The sequence below is a fragment of the Mytilus galloprovincialis genome, chromosome 4 (assembly GCF_965363235.1).
Source record: "Mytilus galloprovincialis chromosome 4, xbMytGall1.hap1.1, whole genome shotgun sequence".
Lineage (NCBI taxonomy): Eukaryota > Metazoa > Mollusca > Bivalvia > Mytilida > Mytilidae > Mytilus > Mytilus galloprovincialis.
The window spans coordinates 34991074-35013025 of record NC_134841.1 but is presented as its reverse complement, the minus strand read 5'-3'; the positions used below and the strand labels follow the sequence as shown (position 1 = coordinate 35013025).

The 21952-nt window shown below is 31.9% G+C and overlaps 1 protein-coding gene across 1 annotated transcript in view; it reads right to left on the bottom strand.

Annotated features, from left to right (window-relative positions):
* Positions 1-447: 447 nt before the first annotated feature.
* LOC143071010 (uncharacterized) overlaps positions 448-21952 on the bottom strand; it is a 71579-nt gene continuing 50074 nt past the window's right edge. Inside the window, exons 20-37 of the mRNA XM_076245100.1 lie at positions 21651-21755; positions 20192-20673; positions 19499-19585; positions 18689-19117; positions 15348-15424; positions 15080-15143; positions 14501-14788; positions 13744-13846; positions 13344-13449; positions 11054-11184; positions 10504-10622; positions 9625-9777; positions 8333-8516; positions 7352-7557; positions 6148-6384; positions 5501-5615; positions 4930-5086; positions 448-1596 (exon numbers count right to left, since the gene is read on the bottom strand). Coding sequence (XP_076101215.1) covers positions 1473-1596; positions 4930-5086; positions 5501-5615; positions 6148-6384; positions 7352-7557; positions 8333-8516; positions 9625-9777; positions 10504-10622; positions 11054-11184; positions 13344-13449; positions 13744-13846; positions 14501-14788; positions 15080-15143; positions 15348-15424; positions 18689-19117; positions 19499-19585; positions 20192-20673; positions 21651-21755 — 3167 coding nt within the window. The 3' untranslated portion in view covers positions 448-1472. The remainder of the gene's footprint in view (positions 1597-4929; positions 5087-5500; positions 5616-6147; positions 6385-7351; positions 7558-8332; positions 8517-9624; positions 9778-10503; positions 10623-11053; positions 11185-13343; positions 13450-13743; positions 13847-14500; positions 14789-15079; positions 15144-15347; positions 15425-18688; positions 19118-19498; positions 19586-20191; positions 20674-21650; positions 21756-21952) is intronic.

Here is a 21952-nt window from a genome sequence, read left to right as displayed (position 1 = left end):
GATGAGGTTTATGAAAGAAAGTGTGTTGTTCTCTAGATGTTGTTTGGATTTTTTGGGTTGACATTTACTACACATCTCCTTTCACATATTTTTCTGACAGATTATTATACAAATTTCACATTATTTTAATAAATTTATTAGGTAATATAAACTTTCGATAAAAAATGGTGTAATATTACAGCCAAGAAAAATATCATGAACAACTGAACAAAGTAAAACATAGTAATCTAACATGAGATACAATTTTCAAGAAATTCCATCAAGTATATGGCAGAATATTACAGCTCACAAAACTATAGAAATATTGAAAAGAAACATCAAAGTCTAAAAGAGTCTAATGCAAAATTTGTGCAAAAAGGTAAATTGTCGGTAGATCAAAGGATGTTGGCATTCAATGAATAAACCATCACAATTGTTATCTAAAATAAACAAAAACAAACAAACATATAATGAAAATAATAGTTTATTGTGCCATTTTTTATTATAACATAATCACAAATAGTTAGCAAAGAATTTACAATCAGATATTTTTCAACTGTTCTTGTATAAACATTTTTGTTCTAAAATTGCATCCCAATGTCTAACATATACTCCTATATAGTAAGCTCCTGTGTACAATCGGCTATAAGACACATTTTCCGATCCTAAGTTATTTTTACTTAGATGTAGGAAGATGTGGTATGAGTGCCAATGAGACAGCTCTCCATCCAAATAACAATTTATAAAAGTAAACCATCATAGGTCAATGTACGGCCTTCAACACAGAGTCTTGGCTCACACAAGCTATAAAGGGCCCCAAAATCACTTGATGTCATTTTCACTAATATAAGACACACCTAAGAGATGGTTCTTTTTAAATGTTGAACATTAATAAAATCATGAAATATTGTAGATCAGACACAAACTTTTTTGTCACAAATTTTTCACAAATTTTGATCACATAAATTTTACATTTTCTTTTTCTATTTATTCTTTAAAAAGGTATGAAGACTAAATTTTATTTCAAAACAAACATGATATATTGCACATATAAAATTTATTTAGGAGACAACTTTGCAAGATCCATTTGACATTAGTCAGGATTCAAGACACACATACATGAGGTATTCTTATTTTTGAACGACACATAAAATCTAAAACAGAAATATTAGTAAAAAAGATTTTATCTCTATAATTTGGTTGCTTGCTAAGAAGAAAGAAACAACATGATATTGAATATTTTGTGCTTTAAAAAATAAATTAAATATTGTTCAAAATGTCTCTATTACAAAGTATAAAAATAAAAATTGAATTAGGTCAATAGACCACAAGTTTTTTATTTGGCACATTTGTTATAAAATCAGAGAAAAGTGAGTTGCAAAGAATAGTTAAGTTTTTACAAAAATATATTAAATCACATTATATCAAATATATACTTTAACATTTTTGTACAAGATAATGAACCAAATCCCTGGATTAACCTGAACTTGATGTTACATTTTAACATTTTCTGATTGATCGTAAGAATATCCAGGATTTTCATAATTCTTTTTCTGTGGATGGTTTAAAGCATCATCAGTGGCATACTCCTCTTTACGGTACAGTGACCTTTTAGACCTGAAAAAAATTATGATATCTAAAACATTGTCGTTTTCTTCAAACTATCAACAGTCAAACAAATGGATGAAGTGTCCACTCAGGCTTAAAAATAAAACAATGACAACACTTACCATGAATAACCCCATAAAAAGAAATGACAAAATTTGGGTTTCAATTAACACAAAAAACTTCTAACAATTGTTTTTGCTCCATAACTCCAAACATATGCTGTTGAACTTACTTACTTATAAACTGCCCTTGTACACCATTGGCATGTAGGACAGTAAGGATATGCTGTATACTTTAAATGTACTAATGCATTGTTTATGCCTACATGCTTACCTGTCAATGTCTTTCAGTTCAATTATACACAAATTGTGCATTTGAATGCTGAATCATTCATGAATAAGCAATATCTAATTAATCCAAAAGTATGTTTGATTGTGTTGTACCTTCAAGTCCTAGTGTGGGATATTTATGGGCATTATGTTTTCTGGTCTGTGTGTCCATCCGTCAGTCCATCCATCCGTCCGTCTCTCCCACTTCAGGTTAAAATTTAGGTCGAGATATTTTTTAATGAAGTTGAAGTCCAATCAACTTGAAACTTAGTAAACATGTTCCCTATGATATGATCTTGCTTAATTTTAATGTCAAATTAGAGATTTTATCCCATTTTCACGGTCCACTGAACATAGAAAATGATAGTGCGGATCTGTGTACTTGCGACACATTCTTGTTTCTTTTTTATGGCCCCGCAACAAAGTTGTTGGTGCCATATAGTTTTACCCTTGTCCGTAATTCCGTCATTCTGAAATACCGTTATTCTGAAATATCGTCATTCTGTCATTCCGTCATTCAGCAACAAACCATTATACAGAGTTTTTTTCTTAAAGCCTTCAGATATTGGGCTGATTTTTGGTATGTGAGTTGACCACTATGAGTTACAGATCAAGTGTAAGTTTCGTTCTGCTCCGCTAATTTTTGCCAAAATTACGGGCTTTGGACTTTGATAAATTGCTGAAAATCACAGTTATACGTTCTTTTTTCTAAACTCTTTCAGGTATTGGGATGATGTTTGGCATGTGAGTTTAAACCAAGATGAGTTACAGGTCAAGTTTAAGTTTTGTTCCGCTCAGCTAATTTTTGCCAAAATTACGGGCTATGGACTTTGATAAATTGTTGAAAATCAGTTATACAAACTTTTCTTCTAAACGCTTTCAGATATTGAGCTGATTTTTGGTATGTGAGTTACTCATGATGAGTTACAGATCAAGTTTAAGTTTCGTTCTTGTCCACTAATTTTTGCCAAAATTTAGGGTTTACAACTTTAAAAATTGTTGAAAATCACAGTTATGCAGACTTTTTTTCTATATGCCTCCAGATTTTGAGCTTATTTTTGATATGTGAGATTACTTTCATGTTTGTGTCCACATGTGTTATTGAAATTACAGATTTACAACTTTTTGAGACGGGGCCATTCCTGTCGCTATTCTCTCAGGGAATATAAAGTACCAAACATCCTAAATTTAAATGAGGCCATAGTTATTTTAGTTTTAGTTTTACGAATCCGCCGACCCTAACTTTTGCTGAATTAGAAAAAAATAAAATTGGAAAACAACATTTTTTTTAATTTTTTTTTTTTCGCCCGCCGCGGTGCTTTGTTGTAAAAATAATAATTCGGTTTTTGGTTGTATTTTTTTATCCGACTCTGTACAGCGCTTGAAAGAATAGGAATTTACGCTTAGCGATCGATGTTAGAAAGGACTTGAATGTTTTTGGCCACCATGGCGAGGTGGTTCCGTATATAGTTGTTTTTGATTTTGATCTTGGGTAATCAAGAACAAATTTGTAAAAGGGGAGTCTGATACATCTATTGGCCAAATATGTATAAAGGAAAAGTCATTGTCAGGGAATCCTTGACCTGTGAAAGTCTGATGGTGGTGACTAAAGACTTATTATGCAGGTATGTAGTTTTAAATTGGAATTTCATCAAGATGAAAAGCAATTCTTAAATATGAAAGTATGCAACATTTGTGTGTTGGTGAAATGCATGAAAACAATACATATAGCTGTGATATTGTAGTAGTTTCTATCTGAGATTTTTTTCTTATATGTGAAAAAAACATATTAGTAGTGAATACTGCAGACTCTGACTGAATCTTAGTTACTTTGGATAGTCTGTCCAACATTGCCCCAGGATATCATTTGAATTGTCTCCTAGAGGAGGGAATGAAAACCCTCATACACAAACATGATTGGAGTCTCAAACAATTTTGGAATCTAAATTGTATTTTTCAGTTTTAAAAAAAATTCTTATTATGTATATATATATAAATATGTTAAAAATGTACAAGGCAGAAAAAGTGGTATGATATGATTGAATCACTGGCATGAATGAAACAATTTCTGAGATTTTTTTCATCTTTTATTTTAAATAGGTATCACACAGATTTTAAATGATGTTTTCTGTTTTCTTTTTTTGTGGGGACTTTGAAGACATTGCAAACAATCCTGAAATAGTTCAGCTCAAGTAAGACTTCAGTATTGTGCAACCCATATACAAAGGATGCATTGGAAGAAAATAAAACCTGCGACCAGGAATGCCAAAAAAGGTTAAAAGTTCAAAAAATGAACATCGACCTGTCATTGTCTGACATGTCTGTTGTTTTGTAAAAAAAACAAAAAAAGTATTTATACTTGAATTAAAGTTTGTTTTAATTCCAGATAAAGTACATAGATACTGACATATTAAAGAGTATTAAATCAATCCATGGTCACAGCACAAGCGCATGTCTTCATTTGTGAAGTTCTGCAGTTTGTTTTTGGAAGGTCTTTTGTTTGGAAGTTTGGTTTTTTTTCTTCCTCCTACCCATTCTTTTCTTAATAGGTGTCCGTAAAATGAAATAAAAAAAAAAAAAAGAAAATCTTGAAGTTTTTTTATTTATTTTTTTCGTCCTCCTATCCATTGGTTTTGTAAGAAAATTTCGTAAAACTAAAAATATAAAAAGTATGGCCTGATCTTGATTTTTCCAGAACATTTGATGTACATATCATACAAAAATGTGTGTTTGTCAATACATGTGGAAAATTTTTCTGTCCTTTCAGTACATGTTGATATTTTATCTGTCCTTTTTTAACTACATGTGGATATATTGACAGTTTTTCCAGCTACATGTGGATATCTTGTCTATCAGTTCAGTACATGTGGAAATTTTGTCCATCCTTTCAGTAGTACATGTGGATATTTGACATTTTCTGAATATTTTATCTGTCTTTTTAACACATTGGGATATTTTTTTTGCCCTTTTAGTCCATGTACCTGTATGTCCATAACAAATTAAGTCATCTTACCTGAGTTTACAGTTGTAGAATAGGGATACCATTGTTATAAAGCACAGGATTCCTATAACAACAGCCAAGATAGTCACGGTCTGTTTATTATATACACTATCCTCCTCAGCTTCAACTTTAGATACTTCAGTTTCACTGCTACATTTACAGGATTTATCTGTAGGAAAAAATCAATTGGACTGATAAATATTTTTTTTTAAGGTAAAATCCTTTGTTTATATGCTGGAGTGCTTTGTAAAACACAGAGAACATTTCTATTCATTAAACAACGATAATTTAGCAAGTGCATTACAATAAAATAACTGTGTTGTATTTTAATACATATTCAAGTCTGTTTTAGATTTGACAACAGCAAACCACAGCTCCTTATTTTTATATCAAACACAACAAAATATTTTGATATATGAAGATGTGGTATGAGTGCCAATAAGACAACTCTCCATCCAAGTCACAATTTGTAAAAAGTCAAAGTATAGTTTACTGTTATAAATTACCAGCTCGCTAGTTGAATACAGGTAAAGTTTATAAAGTTGTTTTAATTTCAATAGTTGTAAAATTGTAGGTTTCATACCTGAACTGTCTGTCCATTTGTTGTCACTATTAGATGAATCACATGATTTACACTCGTCATCTGGTTTCTTGTCATTAGCAGCAAAACATTGGCCATTTATTACACAAGTAAAGTTCTGTAAAAATCATAATTGAAATGATTATTTTATTACTGGCGAAGTTCGCAGTATTATATATCTATATATCGGTATAAATTCAGGTTAGTCATACATTTTGACAAACTCTCTAGGTTAAAAAAAAAAACAAGTATCATTCAATATACAACAGAACATCTAAATCTTGAAATTTAACTATCTATAAAGCTTTTTGTAGCAAAAATTCATTGCGCTTTTTGTTCATGATTTATTTCTACATTTTTTTAATTTTTAATTTTTGTGTTGCAGAATATTAATTTTTATCCTGTTTTATGCAAGGTTATACATTTTCATATCTTACCCAGCCACAATATTCATTTTCAAAATCCTTCTAGACCATCCCCCCCAACCCCCAAAAAAAAGAAATCCCCTTCCAAAAAAGTCAAATGTTGGTCCCCTTTATATCTTGATATCAAAGCTTTTCTGTGTTGAATTTTCCATCTCTTACTGCCTTTATATTATAACAATTTATTCAAATTACCAGTTTTGAAAAAAAAAGATTATTAATCTATACCTTTCTATTATATTGTATTGCTGGGGATGATTGTCCTGATGATGCACAGTCAAAGCACAAAGAATCATACACAGTGTGTAGATACCAGTCACTACTGTATCCCTGTCCATTGTTACTGATGGATATGTACACCCCATCATTGACTTCTGGTAAAGTACATGTGACCTGGTTAATACTGACATATTGGGCTGCATCAGATCTACCGAGGGTAGCTGGTTTACCAAACAGTGGCTCCTGTTAAAAATATGTTATTCATTACAAGTCGTTGACTTTTATCTTTTTCAAGGTTTGTTTCAAAGTTATGTTTTGTTAAATTGTAAAACTGTTCTAATTCTCAGACACTTGAAAAAATACACAGAGACAGTATCTAACTTTTGTATATATAACTGTTGAAATCAACTGGTATTTTCAACATTGTATAATATAGTTGTCTTAATATAAAATTCTATGACGGATGCCACATGTGGAGCAGGATCTGCTTACCCTTCCAGAGTACCTGAGATCCACCCTAGTATTTGTTGGGATTTGTGTTGATCAGTCTGAAATTTTATATGTTGTGTTCTGTAAACTGTGGATTCCTTAATATTTGTTGGATACCAATTTTCATGGATTTCGTGGGTACAAGAGAAACACAAATTTAAATGTTCAATGAATTACAAATTTTCTTAAGGAATGTATGTAGACTTTGCCAAAACCACGAAATTAAGTATCCACAAATATGCAAGTTTTCCTCAAACTACGAAAATTGGTACCAACGAAAAATAAATGAATCCACAGTACTATTGTTTGTTTTTTGTTTTTCATTTTTGCCATGGCATTGTCAGTTTGTTTTTGAACGAATGAGTTTGAATTTCCCTTTGGTATCCTTTGTCTCTCTTTTAGAGCTATTTCAATAAAGCTTGTAGTTAAAGGTTTGGTTGGCTTGCTTGCTTTGCTTGCATAAATGTTTGCTCAAGCATTTTTTAAATAGACAGGACTTCAGCTTGAATATGTTCTGAACCATATGAGTATTTGGACGAGTTCTGTCAACAAATACAGAAAACTTAGGTGTATGACTTAAATAAATATGCTTTGACGAGGAAGTCACTGATTGCATACTTTAAAACTAATACTCATCTATGTCATGAGGTAATTTAGGTCAATCCTAAGAAAGTTCTAAATATATCTTTGCACATACAATAATTAAAGTGCGTACGATTGTTACCTGTGCAAACTCATAATGGCATTTAAGGGTAGTTGACTCCACAAAATTGTCTCCATAAACTGTGACAGTATTACAATCATCTGTGATCCTCCTATCACATCCACAACTTCCTGTCCCAGCAGGCTGTATAATCATGGTGGGAACAGTGTCTTCTGCTGATACATCACAGCTTAGACCAGAGTATCCTGCTGCACATCTACATACACCTGAATTCAGAATAATACATGAGTAAATCTTATTTGATATCCAATCTCTTACTCTACCTGTATCTAAAAAAAGCTCAGTTCACTAGGTATGCATGTCTCCTTCTTCAACTCTAAAGCTTACTTTAAAATATCTTTGTTATTTTTGGTATTCATCAGGTCCTCTGTAAACTCCAATACCAGAATTTTGAAAAATTCATTTGTTTTATTAATGCTTTTCTAAAAAATCCTTAAATTACAATTAAATAGTTACCCACTTTCACCCCAAATACCTACCCCATCACATCACTATACTATATGCCAGTTTAACAACCAAAAAAGTGGATTAAGCTCATTACAGGTTCCTTGACCATCTTCCTCAAAACAAATAAGCTGTAAATTTATTCAGCATATGACCAAAGAACTTGGTGTAATTAATCTGTTAGTTATGTTAACTATAAATCATTTATATACTTCATCGTCCCGAACATGCATGCAATATTTGCCACTGGACGTTAAGCAACCAACAATCAATCATTTATATACTTCATGCAATCTTCATGTCAACCAATCACTCTTCTTATAAAAGTTATGTAATAATGCATACTACGGAACCTATTATCTGATTGTTAACGTATGATTAATGTGATTTTCACCTTTGTGAAAATTCTTCACGGCAAATAAAAGTAGCAGTATTTCTTTTCATTTCTTCTATTTTCATGCAGTGTTCTCCCTCTCCTCTAGTCCCATTAATATCTTAACTCTACCCCCTCCCCTGAAGGATGATACATTTACCTACCTTCAATACATTCTCCATGTTGTCCACAGTCTTGTTGACAAAGTTCAGTGGTATTAACAGCTTCAGTGTCATTTGGTAGCATGACTTGGCCATCAACAATTTGTTGCTGGTTAGCCAGAGTATTTAGACATTCCTCAACAACATCAGTGATATAACCATTGGCCCAAACTTCATCTCCAGAGTCCTTAAAGTATTAATAAATATCATTAAAACATTTTAACTTTAAAATGGTAGTAAGCTAAAAAAATAATTGCTATCAATTTAAGTTGTACATGTATATAGACCTACAAAACAATGGATAATTCTAGACAAGGCTTGGAAAATTGCACCAACAAAAATATGCCCATAGTACATGGATGCCCTACTTGCTCTATCATTTTTAAAGGACCATGAAATTGGGGTCGAAACTCTAATTTAGCATTACAATTAAAACAAAAATGTGTCCATAGTACACGGATGCCCCATCCCCACTTTTATTTTTCTATGTTCAGTGGACCATGAAAATGGGGTAAAATATCTAATTTGGCATTTAAAATTAGAAAGATCATATTTCATAGGGAACATGTGTACCAAGTTTTAAATTGATTGGACTTCAACTTTGTTAAAAACTACCTCGACCAAAAACTTTAACATGAAGCGGGACAGACAGACCAACAAACGAGCGGACAAACAAATGGACACACAGACCAGAAAACATGATGTTCATAAATGGGGCATAGACGGACAGTCATAGAGACAAAGGGACGAACGAACGGACACATAGACCAGAAAACAAAATGCCCAAAAATGGGACATAAAAATGGGGCAAAAAAACATATCATAGGGAAGTAAGTGAACATGTGCACTTAGCTTCTAGCTGATTGGACTTCAACTTCATCCAAAACTAAATTGACCAAAAACTTTAACCTGAAGCTGGAACTATTATTTTCTATGTTCAGTGGACCATAAAATTGGGGTTAAAACTCTAATTTGGTATTAACATTAGAAAGATCATATTATACGGAATAGGTGTCCTAAGTTTCAAGCAGATTTGACTTCAACTTCATAAAAAACTACCTTGACCAAAAACTTTAACCTGAAACAGGAAAAATACATTGGTCAAACTTTGGAATGGCTCAGTGCTTGCATTTTTTTATATCTTAATGTTGTTTTTGATGTTTATCTCAAAATATATTTCCTAATTCCTATTATCTTATCTTATTTTTCTAGTTCTGTGCTTAGAATACTAAAAATAATAATACTCTTCTTTAACAACTTTATAATATATTCCAACAATAAATAGAAATATTTACCACTAAATCAGCAGCACAGTTTTCCATACTGGTATTGAAGAGAGTGTTGTTGACAGTACTCCAGCACATCTGTACTGCTTTGTTTTGTTCTACCAGTTCTTTACATCTATTGTAAGCTTCAGCAGAGGTGTAATTGATGGTCGTTATATTTGGCTACAAAGAAAAGTACCTTACATATTTATAACAGATTGCTATCAACTATATGCATGGCTGAAACATTATACAACATTATTTGATAACACACATTATCGCTATTTTGTGCATTTTTCCTTTTATCTTTTTTTGTGATAATTCTTCATATCATGCTACTCGCTTGAGATGGAAAATTATCGCTAGAAACTAACCAGGTACGTGGCGATACTAACGAAATTGACATGAAATTGACACAGTCATCATAGATAAAATAGCAATAAACAGATTATCACCGTCCCGGCACAAGCGAGAAAATCAATCTCGTTGAGATGATCAACGATAATATATAAGACCATAACAACCTGCATCAAATCATTTAGTAACAACTAAAAGTTCCTCTTTTTGCCAGATAATAGATATGTGCAATGCTATACACTATATATTTGTAGTTTGTATCTAACTATTAACAATAAAATTCAAGTTTGAAGTGACTGAGTAAAACAAAAATTAACTACATTTAATTCTCAACTCTTTAACAAGAAACATTTTTATTTTACTGTTAACCAACTAATGTTTGCGACTTTCATCATGAAAAATTTAAAACCTAGTTCTTTCCTTGTCTATTAACTACATAAAGTAAATATGAAAATAGCAAAATTAAATTGCTCTGCAATAGGATAGAAAATGTTACACCATAAATAAAGTATCTGCGAAAATAATTTGGTTTACATTATTTAAGACACCTACCTGAACAGGCATAACAGTAGTAGTAAGTACTGTATCATCCTCAGCAACATCTCTTCTGTGTCTGTGTCCAATATTTGGTATCTTAGCTTGTCTTAGAATTGTTGAAGTTATGTCATATCCTGATATAAAATTAAGCAATTTCATTTAAGGTGGTACCTAACACTACAGGGAGATAACTCTGTAAAATCAGCAGAACGTTTTAATGACGTTGTGTTCATCAGGGAATATTAAGCTTCTTAATGATCAAAATAAGTGTTTGTCAAACTGCTATATAACCAGTGTAATTTTTCTGATTAAACGGTTGGTCCAATTTTTTGAAATTTTAATATTTTTGTCAAAGGGTCACAGTTAATACTTTGTCAAAATTTTAAGAAAATTAAACAAGCCAAATTAATTTTAGTTAAAGTGTTAGGTACCACCTTAATGAGTACAACAAAAGGCAGTAATTGTTTTATGGAGACAATTATTACACTGATAAAAAAGTCTAAATGCCAGGGTGGCAAAGTAAAATTAATCTTGTAACAACCAGACATAACCAATGTATACATACTTGATTTAGCACATGTCATGATGCCATGTCCACGGTTACAGAACACTTCCTTGTTTTGTATACAGCTACAGAATGTATTTAAGTAGTTATACTTCTCTGCCGAGACGCCATAAAATATAGTCTGAGATTGTCTGAAAAATTTCATAAAATATGACACTGAAAAAACAAAAAACTGCAATGGGTTTTATTATCATAAAAAAAAAATATTAACTTGAATATCAAAAGCATAATTTCTTTGTAGAAATTTATCTCATTCTTCTGTGCATAATTCAACAATTGCAATAATAAATGCACACACAAATTTCTGAAATTACAGCATATATATATGATAAAACAAATAGAGAAAAACATGGAGAAAATAAGGAAGACAGAGATGCTAACAAGAATGTGTCCAAAGTACACGGATGCCCCACTCGCATTATCATTTTCCATGTTTAATGGACCGTGAAATTGGGTAAAAAATCTAATTTGGCCTTAAAAGTAAATGGGAACATGTGTACTAAGGCCACACCAATTTGATTCCTTGTTCGACGGACCCGCCCGCACCTATTTTTTTCAAAACAGAATTTTTTTATTTTTTTTTTATTCCCGCTTCCCGCATCCGGAAATGTAATCATGTCTATTTCCTGCACCTTTTTTTTTGTAAATTTTATAAAAAGATATCAACATTGGTTTCTTTCCCCCTTACTTATATTCCCTATTAAAAAATGCTCGTTGTTAGAATAAAGTACAAAGAACTTCTGAAGGATTTGCCTTCAACTGCAATTATATTATGCTGGCAAAACAAAACTATCTATAGCCGCTGCATGTTTATGCACCTGTCCTGATTGATGCAGGGGCCTGTCGTTCAGCAGTTACCGTATGTTGATGTTGTTCATTGGTATAATTTTTCCCGTTTGGATATATAAATTAGATCGTTGGTTTGCCTGTTCGAATTGTGTACGCTAATAATTTTGGGATCCTTTATAGCTTGCTGTTTGGTCTGTATCAAAGCCCTGTGTAAAAGGCCAAACTTTGACCTGTGTTTGTTATTGTCAGGTTGAGAACAACCCTCCCTCAGACAAGGGGTCATCTTTACTGATGTAGAAAAGAAAATAGAAATACCAAGGATTTGTATAGTTCTTCTATACAAAACCTTTGAAAACTTAGAATTTTGTTCTCAAAAAGAGGAGAGTTACATCATATTTTAAACTTTTTCTAAAACAGGGGTCCACTTATTTTGAATAATATTAAACTGTTAAAGTAAATGTGTTAATTTAACATGGTTAATTAGTCCAGGAATATTACAAAATTCTTGGGCATGCTTTGACCATTTAATACTAGATAGATATATAGTTCTTTGAGAAAATATGAGCCCTTTTGTACAAACAAATATATTATAACTTATATTGATCCCTCATAAAACATGTAAAAGGGATATTTATAACATTAAGGGGTTGCCCCCAAACTGATTATGACTTGGATGGAGAATTGTCTCATTGTCAATCACACATACATAGACCAGATTTAATTATTTCTTGGTGTATAGGGAAAAAATACTTCAGAAATTAAAGAAATGTCAAAGTACAAGTTATAAATCAAGTTTAATTATTGTCAAAACCTACTTTTTTATGTTTACTAAAAAAATATAGTCGCTCGCCTTTACTTTTCAAGCTTCGCCTCAAAAATTTGCAAATTAAATATTTTTTTATTAAAATTTTCAAATCGCTCGCTCGCTCCAAATTTTTGAGTCCAAAAATCCGTAGAACAAGAAATTAAATTGGTGTGGCGCAAGTTTCAAGTTGATTGGACTTCATTGAAAACTACATTGACAAAAAACTTTAACCTGAAACTCACACTTTTAATTTCTATGTTCAGTGGACCATGAAAATGGGGTCAAAAGATTAATTTTGTTTTAAAATAAGAAAGATCATATCATAAGGAACATGTGTACTAAGTTTCAAGTTGATTGGACTTTAGCTTCTTCAAAAACTACCTTGACCAAAAACTTTAACCTGAAATGGGACGGACGGACGAACAGGCGGACGGACAGACGGAAGGACGCACGGACTGAAGGACAGACAGACCAGAAAACATAATGCCCCTCTACTATCGTAGGTGGGGCATAAAAACATTTACTGATACTTTATTCATATTTGCTACGGTTAATAACATAATATCCATCAAGAATGCAACAGTTGTCCTACTAACCATACCCCATGTGGTCATTCATAGGATCTAAATGCAGAAAGTGGGTGTCTAAGAAATTTGTAAAATGCTCAAATATAGGTAAGATAAAGTAGTTACTTACTTCCATTTCATACAGAATCGTGTAGGATTTTTATTGTTGTCTGGTCGACCATTGCTTGGATAGAATACATCGTTGTACCTGTTTCCATCGTAAGATCCACACAATCCTTAAAATGTTAAATTCAATGTAACAGATTTAATATTAAAACTTTTTATCGAAGATATCTTTTATATCTGAATGTATTTGTCACTGATATTTCTCATGAAATCTAACTATATATTTTTTTTCCACAAATGGCATATGTTATCACTACTAGGTCTTATCTATCTTGAGATTCTTGCAATTTTTAAAATTCTATTTTGAAAAAAAAAATTATAAACAAAGGGCTAACCTCATTTAAGTTTAATTTGTTTTCATATTCCAAAAATAACATTTACATCATAAATATTTGACCTCTTACCTTCAGTTTGACCTCTATCTACACTGGATGGATTTATCCAAATATTAATGAATTGAGTACCACTGGACTGAACAGTGACAACAGTTCCTGTTGGTAAAATCACCTGTAATGGCATAAAAAAAAATACAGCTTAAAAAGATACCGGTAGTTCTCTTACAATACACCTTATCGCTATTTTTTAGTCCATTCCGGGAAAAACAGTCATTTATACAACTTCCTGTTTGGGTCACGGGCCGAAAAATGGAGGTCATCAGTAGTGAGCTGAGGGAGAAAAAACTTTAGAAAGTGATCATCAAGAAACTTTGATATAGTATGATCCACTTTTTTCGAAATTAAAATTGAAGTAAAAAAATATTTTGTTTGAAGTATTTACGGTAGTTTAAACAGGTCTCTATCATTAAAAAGTATCATGCATGGTGAATTGTTTAAACAGGGTCCCAGATAGCTTCAACTGGATGAAAAAGTTGTGAAATTTTAGAACTTATCCGGAATGGAATAAATAGCGATTAGGTGTATAAATACAAGGTTCAAAATCTATATCAAAATCTAATTACACCAAAATTTGTGTAACCTTAATCTATTCAGAAAAAAAAGAATGCTAATTTCAGCAATAGGAATTTTCAATGAGCATTGAAATTTCTTTAATATTAAAACTGAAAGAGATATTCTTATGCTTTTAGTAAAACATAACATAAAAGCTAAAGAAAAACTACCCTTTTTTATAATCTAATAATAAAATAAATGAAGAAAAACAGACCTGGTATTTTTGACCACACCCTATACGTCGGATCTGAGTACCAGGTGTCAGTTCACCATTCTTATACAGTTCTACAGATATCCTAGCAGGTGTACTGTGATGGTGATGACCATGTCCGTGTCCATTAAATAAAAATCCAAGGATACCTCCATGACCATGTCCTTGACCATTATTGCCACTTCTCTGACAAGTTTGGAAGGTGATGACATCATCACCTGATTTAATGGCAGCTCCACAGTTACAGTAGGCTCGACCTCTGCTTGAACATTTTGTGTAAAAAGCTCTAACCTGAAAATTATACAGGTATAATAGAAAATGTATCATACAATCAAACACACCATTTGATACTATCCTAAAAAGACTGTAATAAGATCTCTTTTTTACATAGTTGGACTGAGGTCCATTCACTCAGGCAAATAGATAGTGATCTTATTTAAATCTCAAGACTTTATAGTTAACCAAATAAGCATTTTAAAAAAATGCAGATGTCAAAGAACAATACTTAAAATTCCAGTTCTTCATCATTCATCTTTGTATTGTAGCTTTCTTGAAGAAATTTGTCAAAAATAAATATCTTACCTCATAAGGTAAGGAGATATGTTTGTACAGGGTGAATTCACCTCCATTATGGTTGTCATAACGTCTGCAAAAATAAAATGTTGTATTTAAAAACAATTGCCACTTGCCATTAAATTTTCCTGACTGATTATTCCTTTGAAAGCTTTTTCAACAATTTTCAAAGAAATTTTTCAAAGAAATTATAAATGATACCTTCCATTAAATGTGGTCTATAATTGAAGGTCATTGTGAGATTTTTCTAACCATTATAACTATCACGATCCCTTACCTTCCATCAAATGTTGTCATATGTGGGTCATTGAGAGATTTACATTGAGCATGGTGATCACCATTATTTGCAGTTATCTGAAAAATCAAATATTAATTGATCATAAAGCAATAACCATGCAAAAATAGAATTTTCACGTTAACATTTATTTTTACATGTTTTTTTTTTTCACCCATGTTAAAATAAATGTTAACATGAAAAGGAAAGAATAATAATTGGGAAACCTCTGTCTTTTATAAGTAAGCATCATAACAACAATAGCATATCAGGCTTACCAATAATTTTTGTCAGTCATGTTCTATTGATTGACAGCAGAATACAACTAATACCTACGTGCTTGTAAGCACTAAATAGTAAAAATTATCTTAATTTATCAAATTAGAAGTTAAACTAAATATGCATTGCATTAAGCATTGGATGAAGTTGATTCAACTACAATTCTGGACACAGAAAGATAACTATGATTTATAAAGATTACTTTAACAATGACATCATTGATATTTTAAAATAGATATTAGATTTCTGCACCTTGCAAAGGATATGAAAAATTTCTGGAAATGTTTATGGGTACGATGTATAGGATGTAACGATCAATGTTCTATATTTTGTGTATCTAAAAGGTAGTGTTAAACCTTGGAAGATTAAGATATCAAGTCAATACCATAGACTTTTGATTGCATTTCATGCAATCTTTACCCAAAAATTGAAGGATGTGTAATGATAAAAAAATGAAGCCTCTTAGAAGATTAGGATCATATATATATTGTTTTTATATAATTTGCACATCTGTAAATACTTTTGTACTTTGAATGTGTTTGATGGCTCCTTTAGAATTTTTTTGCTGGTTTACACTCAAAAACTACTTTTGTAACCTATTTAAACAGTACGCTGACATCGATGATGTCAAGCACATAAATGGAAAACTTAGAGGTTAAATAAAGTTCAAATTTGAGAGAGAAAATAACAAATATTCTGGTTGCGATTCATTATCATTAAGCATATTATTTCTACAGATTATTTTATAGGTTTTGGCCATGTAATCTATATACTTAAACAATCCTGTAATTATTCAAAACAGTTAGAAGACTGAAGATTTATCAAATCTTTACTGTTTAGACTTTAATATCTAAAAAGATAAACTGTGGTTCTCATGCGCGTAGCTACGTTTACGTCAAAACGCCCGGGCGTACACTTGAATTTTGAAAATAAAACAAATAATCGACATAGAATAAGAAAAACTGGTCAAAAGCACATCAGCCTTGTGCTTCTTTTTTTAATGGATTGTAATTTTGAATAAAAAGGGACTTAATTTACTCAAAAAGACCAATTTAATATATTTTGTTCGAATCTTTTGTAAAAGTCTGAACCCACTATGAATTCTACGTACTCTTATATTTAAAGCAATTCACTATCTGCTCAGATTCGATATGCTGTTTGTATTTTTGTCGAGCCTGTGATGTATGTCCCAAAAACGAGACAAAGCGGCGTCAATATTTAGGTTCCGAATGTGGATAAAGTCTTTTGAATGACTCTCGTGAAATTTTACGAAAGTTGTACAGAAACTGTTAATGATCAAAAGTGTATTCAGAGCAATATAATAATTATCTTTAATTTTTGCCGCATTTTAAGAACAAAATGTATTTCTTTCTGCAATTAATAAGTGGCCAGTCGCAGTTTTGGCAGTTTGGGCTTACATTTTGTTATTTCTCAATTACATTAACTAGATCTCTACTTGTGGAACCTTCATCGAAAATTATGAAAATGACGAAGAAGCTTTTTCTATGACTAATGTCTAAAGCTAAAATTTTAAAAGCATTTGTTTTCGTTCATTTTTCGGTTCTTTTCTGATATCTGATAGACAGATAGCCGGACTCTTCTTTACGCAATTAATTGTTTTACATGGTCAATTTACAAACCTTCATAGATTGTCGTGAAATATTCCAGATCAAGAAAAAAATATCAATAGAAAATTTTAGACGGGTAGATTTTTTTAATCCGTTTAAAGGAATGATAGATTGATTTACGTTTTGTGGAAGAAATCCTAGGTGTTCCAGATTTTTTATTATATTGCACCTCTTAAAAATATTTTTTCCGTGTTCATTAAAAGGGGCTTTTGTTGATTGTATGCTCACTCACGGTATCATTTAAACTTATTTAAAAGTAATATTGGTTTGGACGTTTTCTCTAAAACCAATGACCATTAGCCTAGCTTCCAGTTTAACACGATGAATAAATAGAGATTAATACATGGCCTTTTCCATATCAGCCTGGGTATCATCCCGAGACCCCCATATCAGCCCGAGACGGAGTCGAGGTGCTGATATGGGTCGAGGGATGATACCCAGGCTGATATGGAAAAGGCCATGTATTAATCGCTTTATCATATACTTCCGACAATAGTTTTATGTAAGGCAAATAAACTAATGCAATAACTAAAACAGTCAAACATTTTATAAAGAAAATTAAAATTATGAATCAAATATACTATAGTTGTCCAACAACAGCATTATACTCCTTATATATATTTATGGTAACATTTCCTATAGAGGCATTTTGAAACATTGAAAATTTGGAAGAGTTTTACGATCATTACTACTCCACGTTTGTTGTACTATAAAATGATTCACAATTGTCAATGGCATTTGTTTGCAAGTATTAAACTATCCCCACAAAAGTTCCCGTAAATTTTGACGTCGTCATAAAAAACATCTGACGTCACAATGGAAAAGTAAACAACCGATACCGGAAACACCGGAATTAACTTGCACGAGAGGCATTGATATGGGTTTTTTGCACAAGAGGCACTTGATATGGGTTATCAGCCCGGGTGGGAAGATATGGCTTGTGCACTTCCGCCCATTACACATATGCAAAAGCTATCATATTAATGCTAAGTATATGATAAGTTAACATATTACAAAATTTAAAAAAAAATAAACCATTTAGATTCAAAAGTATGTTGTTATCAATGATTTTTACTGACAGGAATCATTATGGTATCCCATTCTAGATAGATTTCGGGGGCTTCGTCCCTTTCGAACCCACAACCAACAGGTGCTTTGACATTGAGCGGTTGGCACCCCTCATATCCCTCTCCAAGGTTCGGGCGTACACGTAAAAATGACCCAGCTACGCCACTGGTTCTTATGAATATACACCTAATAACTTTGTTCTTGAAGAAAGAAAAAGCACTAAATTGAAGTTTCACTTAATGTGCATTATCATATTTCAAGACAGTGTTTTATAACATAGTCACATGCCTTATTAGTACAATTTATCTAATTGCATCATTCTATCTATCATGACAAATTTAAACGCAATCATAATTTCAGTGACATTACCTGTACTTGTCCAACATTGAGTGTGTGTGGTTTAATGGTGACCGATGGCTTAAGCTGGTTAACAACATGGCCCTGTACAGTAAAATGATTGTGTGTGTTCCTGTCAATACGCCCATCCACTGTTGCTTTTACTGGAATTTTTATGATTTGTTGCCATGACGATATATGTGTTGTCTGGGAAACAGAGGTACCACACTGGTTCTGATCAGGTGACTGGGAAGTCCCTGCCCATCCTACCACAACTTCTGGAATGTATTTGTGGGAGGTGCATCTTTGGTAAAATCTCTCAAAGTTAGCATGGGTTGTTATGGTAACCTTACAGTTTCCATGGCAACCTTGACAACAGAACATTTGAGGTGGAGCTGTGACATTAACGACAAGATGCTCAGTTGGGTGTCCCTCTGTTAGCACTAAATTACCTGTAACTATCTACAAATTAAGCAAAAACGTTACATTGCGTATAAAAGTTTAAAGTTATGATATTTTAGAAAATCCCTACACCTTTTAGGAATAGCTGGAGACAAAAAAAAGTAACTTTGATTTACAAAAAACCTTCTGCACTTTCTTATACATAATCATATTCCAATTGGCATTTAATATTCACTATATGAAAAATATGATTTTGAATGACATAGTTGCAAAACTTTATTTTTGAAGGTGCACAGCTTTTAAATGGGGTATTTTTAAAGAATAGCGCAATAATAACCTTTTGTACTTGTATATCTTATGTGTATGTACTATGATACTAATATATGTCTGCCTTTAGAAAATTGAAATGAGTCAACATCATTTTGTTTATTATATAATTACCTTTATATCAGGAGTAATGATATTACTAGTCTTGATTGGAGTCCATGGATTCTGACCTTTCCATTTGGCCTGTACTGTGCAGGTTATCTGTGGGTGAGAAAAACGTGAATATTAAAATTATGTTACTAATTTTAAACTACAATTGAAATAAGTTAATTCAAGAAATACTTGCATCATTTTTGCATGATTATGATTCAATAACATGAAGTGTTAGCTGATATAAATTACCTGTAATTTAAAGTGTTGTGCAATGACGTATACCTCACCTTATATAGACCATTCTTATTTTCTTTAATGCTTGTTTTTGACATACTACTTGAACACTGTTATGGAAACATGCTTCATATTAAATGTCACTAACATTACTTACTTTAGAAACACAACAGGTTCCACATGTGGAGCATACCCTTCCTGGTCTCCTGAGATCACTCCCTGATTTAAGTGTCATTTCTTTTGCTCAGTCTTTAGTTTTTTATGTTGTGTTTTATATATGTATACTGTTGCTTGTCATTTCATGTTGTTTATGTTTTTCCATGGCAATGTCAGTTTTTTTTTCAACTTATGATTTTGATTCTTTGAATTTTTCGCCTCACTTTTATAAATTTATAGTAAGTCACTATCTACATGGTATATATTTTTGTTACATATTTATAAATTGTTGTTCAGATTTTATAAGTTGAAGATTAAACCAACCTTTTTCTTAAATAGATTCTGGTTGATTTCTACAATGGTGAATTTGACTTCCTGGTAAGATCCGCCAACTAACACCTTCTTTTCACAATTCCCATTAATATTCAGACAAACCTCAAACTCTACATTTGGCTGTTTCGACTTTTCAAATTGACAACTAAAATAGGCTACTCCTGTATTGCTGACCCCTGGTCTCAAGTGTGGGATGGTGACATAACTTGGTCTGGATGGTCTTGGTGTTGTAGGTTTAGGAGTGGTTGGTATTGTAGTTGGTTTAGTTGGTTTTGGAGTGGTTGGTTTTTTAGTTGGTTTAGGAGTGGTTGGTCTTGAAGTTGGTCTAGGAGTGGTTGGTTTTGCAGTTGGTCTTTGTGTGGTGGCTTTAGTTGGTTTCTTTGTGGGTGGCTTGGTTGGTTGGGTCTGTTTCAGTGTAGTGGGTTGTTTGCTAGGACTGGTTGGTTTCCATGTTGGATGGGTTGTCAAATCATCTAGAAGATATCAATTTACAAATATTCTAATAGTAAGAAATTTTGATTAAAAGACAGACCAAAAACATGAGGTACAAAGTGCTACTGCAAATACACATTGTACCTCATACTTTTTTAATGTGAATTGACTATAGGTGTTGTCCCTTTTCAATTTTTATATTCAAATTCTATGGTCAGTTTTACAATCTGGTTGAACAATAGGTGTATGTAAAGGGAATTACCTACAGTCATATCAAGTTGTAATTTTGCTTTATATTATCGCCTTAACTTTATTATGATTTTCTACAGCTGTTGGTTAAACTTGACCACTTGGAATAGTTTGGTTTAATAAATTGCAATTGAATCAGAATGTTGAATAAACTGCAATAGGTGTGTGATAAGCAACACCTACAGACAAGTCATATGAGATTATGAGTAAATAAAACAAAATTCAGTGGAATTTCATGAATGATCTTGAGGCATTAAGGTCATGGCAAAACATGACATCATATGAATGACAACTAATATGCTTCAAATTTTAATATATCTCATTAAAGTGAAGTTTTTGAGGTTGGTGTTACTTCATTTTAGATTTTATTGCATTAATTAAAAGTTTAAGGATTTCAGAAAGTAACTTCTTAGTTATGACATGGCAATTATGCATTTAATGGTAATTATATAGTGGCTAATAAACACAAAATTGTAAATTAGAAATTGCAAATGTTTGAATTAATATAATAAGGATAAAACACCTTTTTTCTAGAGTTTATTGATGTGTTACTGGGTCGCTTACTCACAAACTAAACATTGAAGTTCTTTGGACTTTATTTTTCAATTTGTGAGTTAATCTCTCCAGTTTATACAACAATAACCTCTAGAAGAAAGGTGTTTAATCTTATAATAAAAATCATTCATAGGCGATAGCTTTTGGTTTTTAAACTAAAAAATCATGAAATAATCATAAACGAGCTATGTTCTTACAAAAACATTTGTCTCACCTTTACAAACATATCCTGTTTTACAGAACTGTGTAGTGAGAGCTGGAGCAGGTGATGTAGGTGGCGCTGTCTTCACTGAAGTTGTCACTGGTACCTTTGTGGTTTCTAGAAAGTGTAAAAAATACAAAGTTTTGTTATAAATAAATATTGCAATACTCAATGAAATTACCATCCATGACAAAATATTGCATAAAATAAATATATAAGTACCATTCACCATAAGGAAATCTGTATCAAATGTTGAAAATTAATGTCAATAATTTAAAATCTCAACAAAAAATAAAAGTTTCTATGTATTAAAT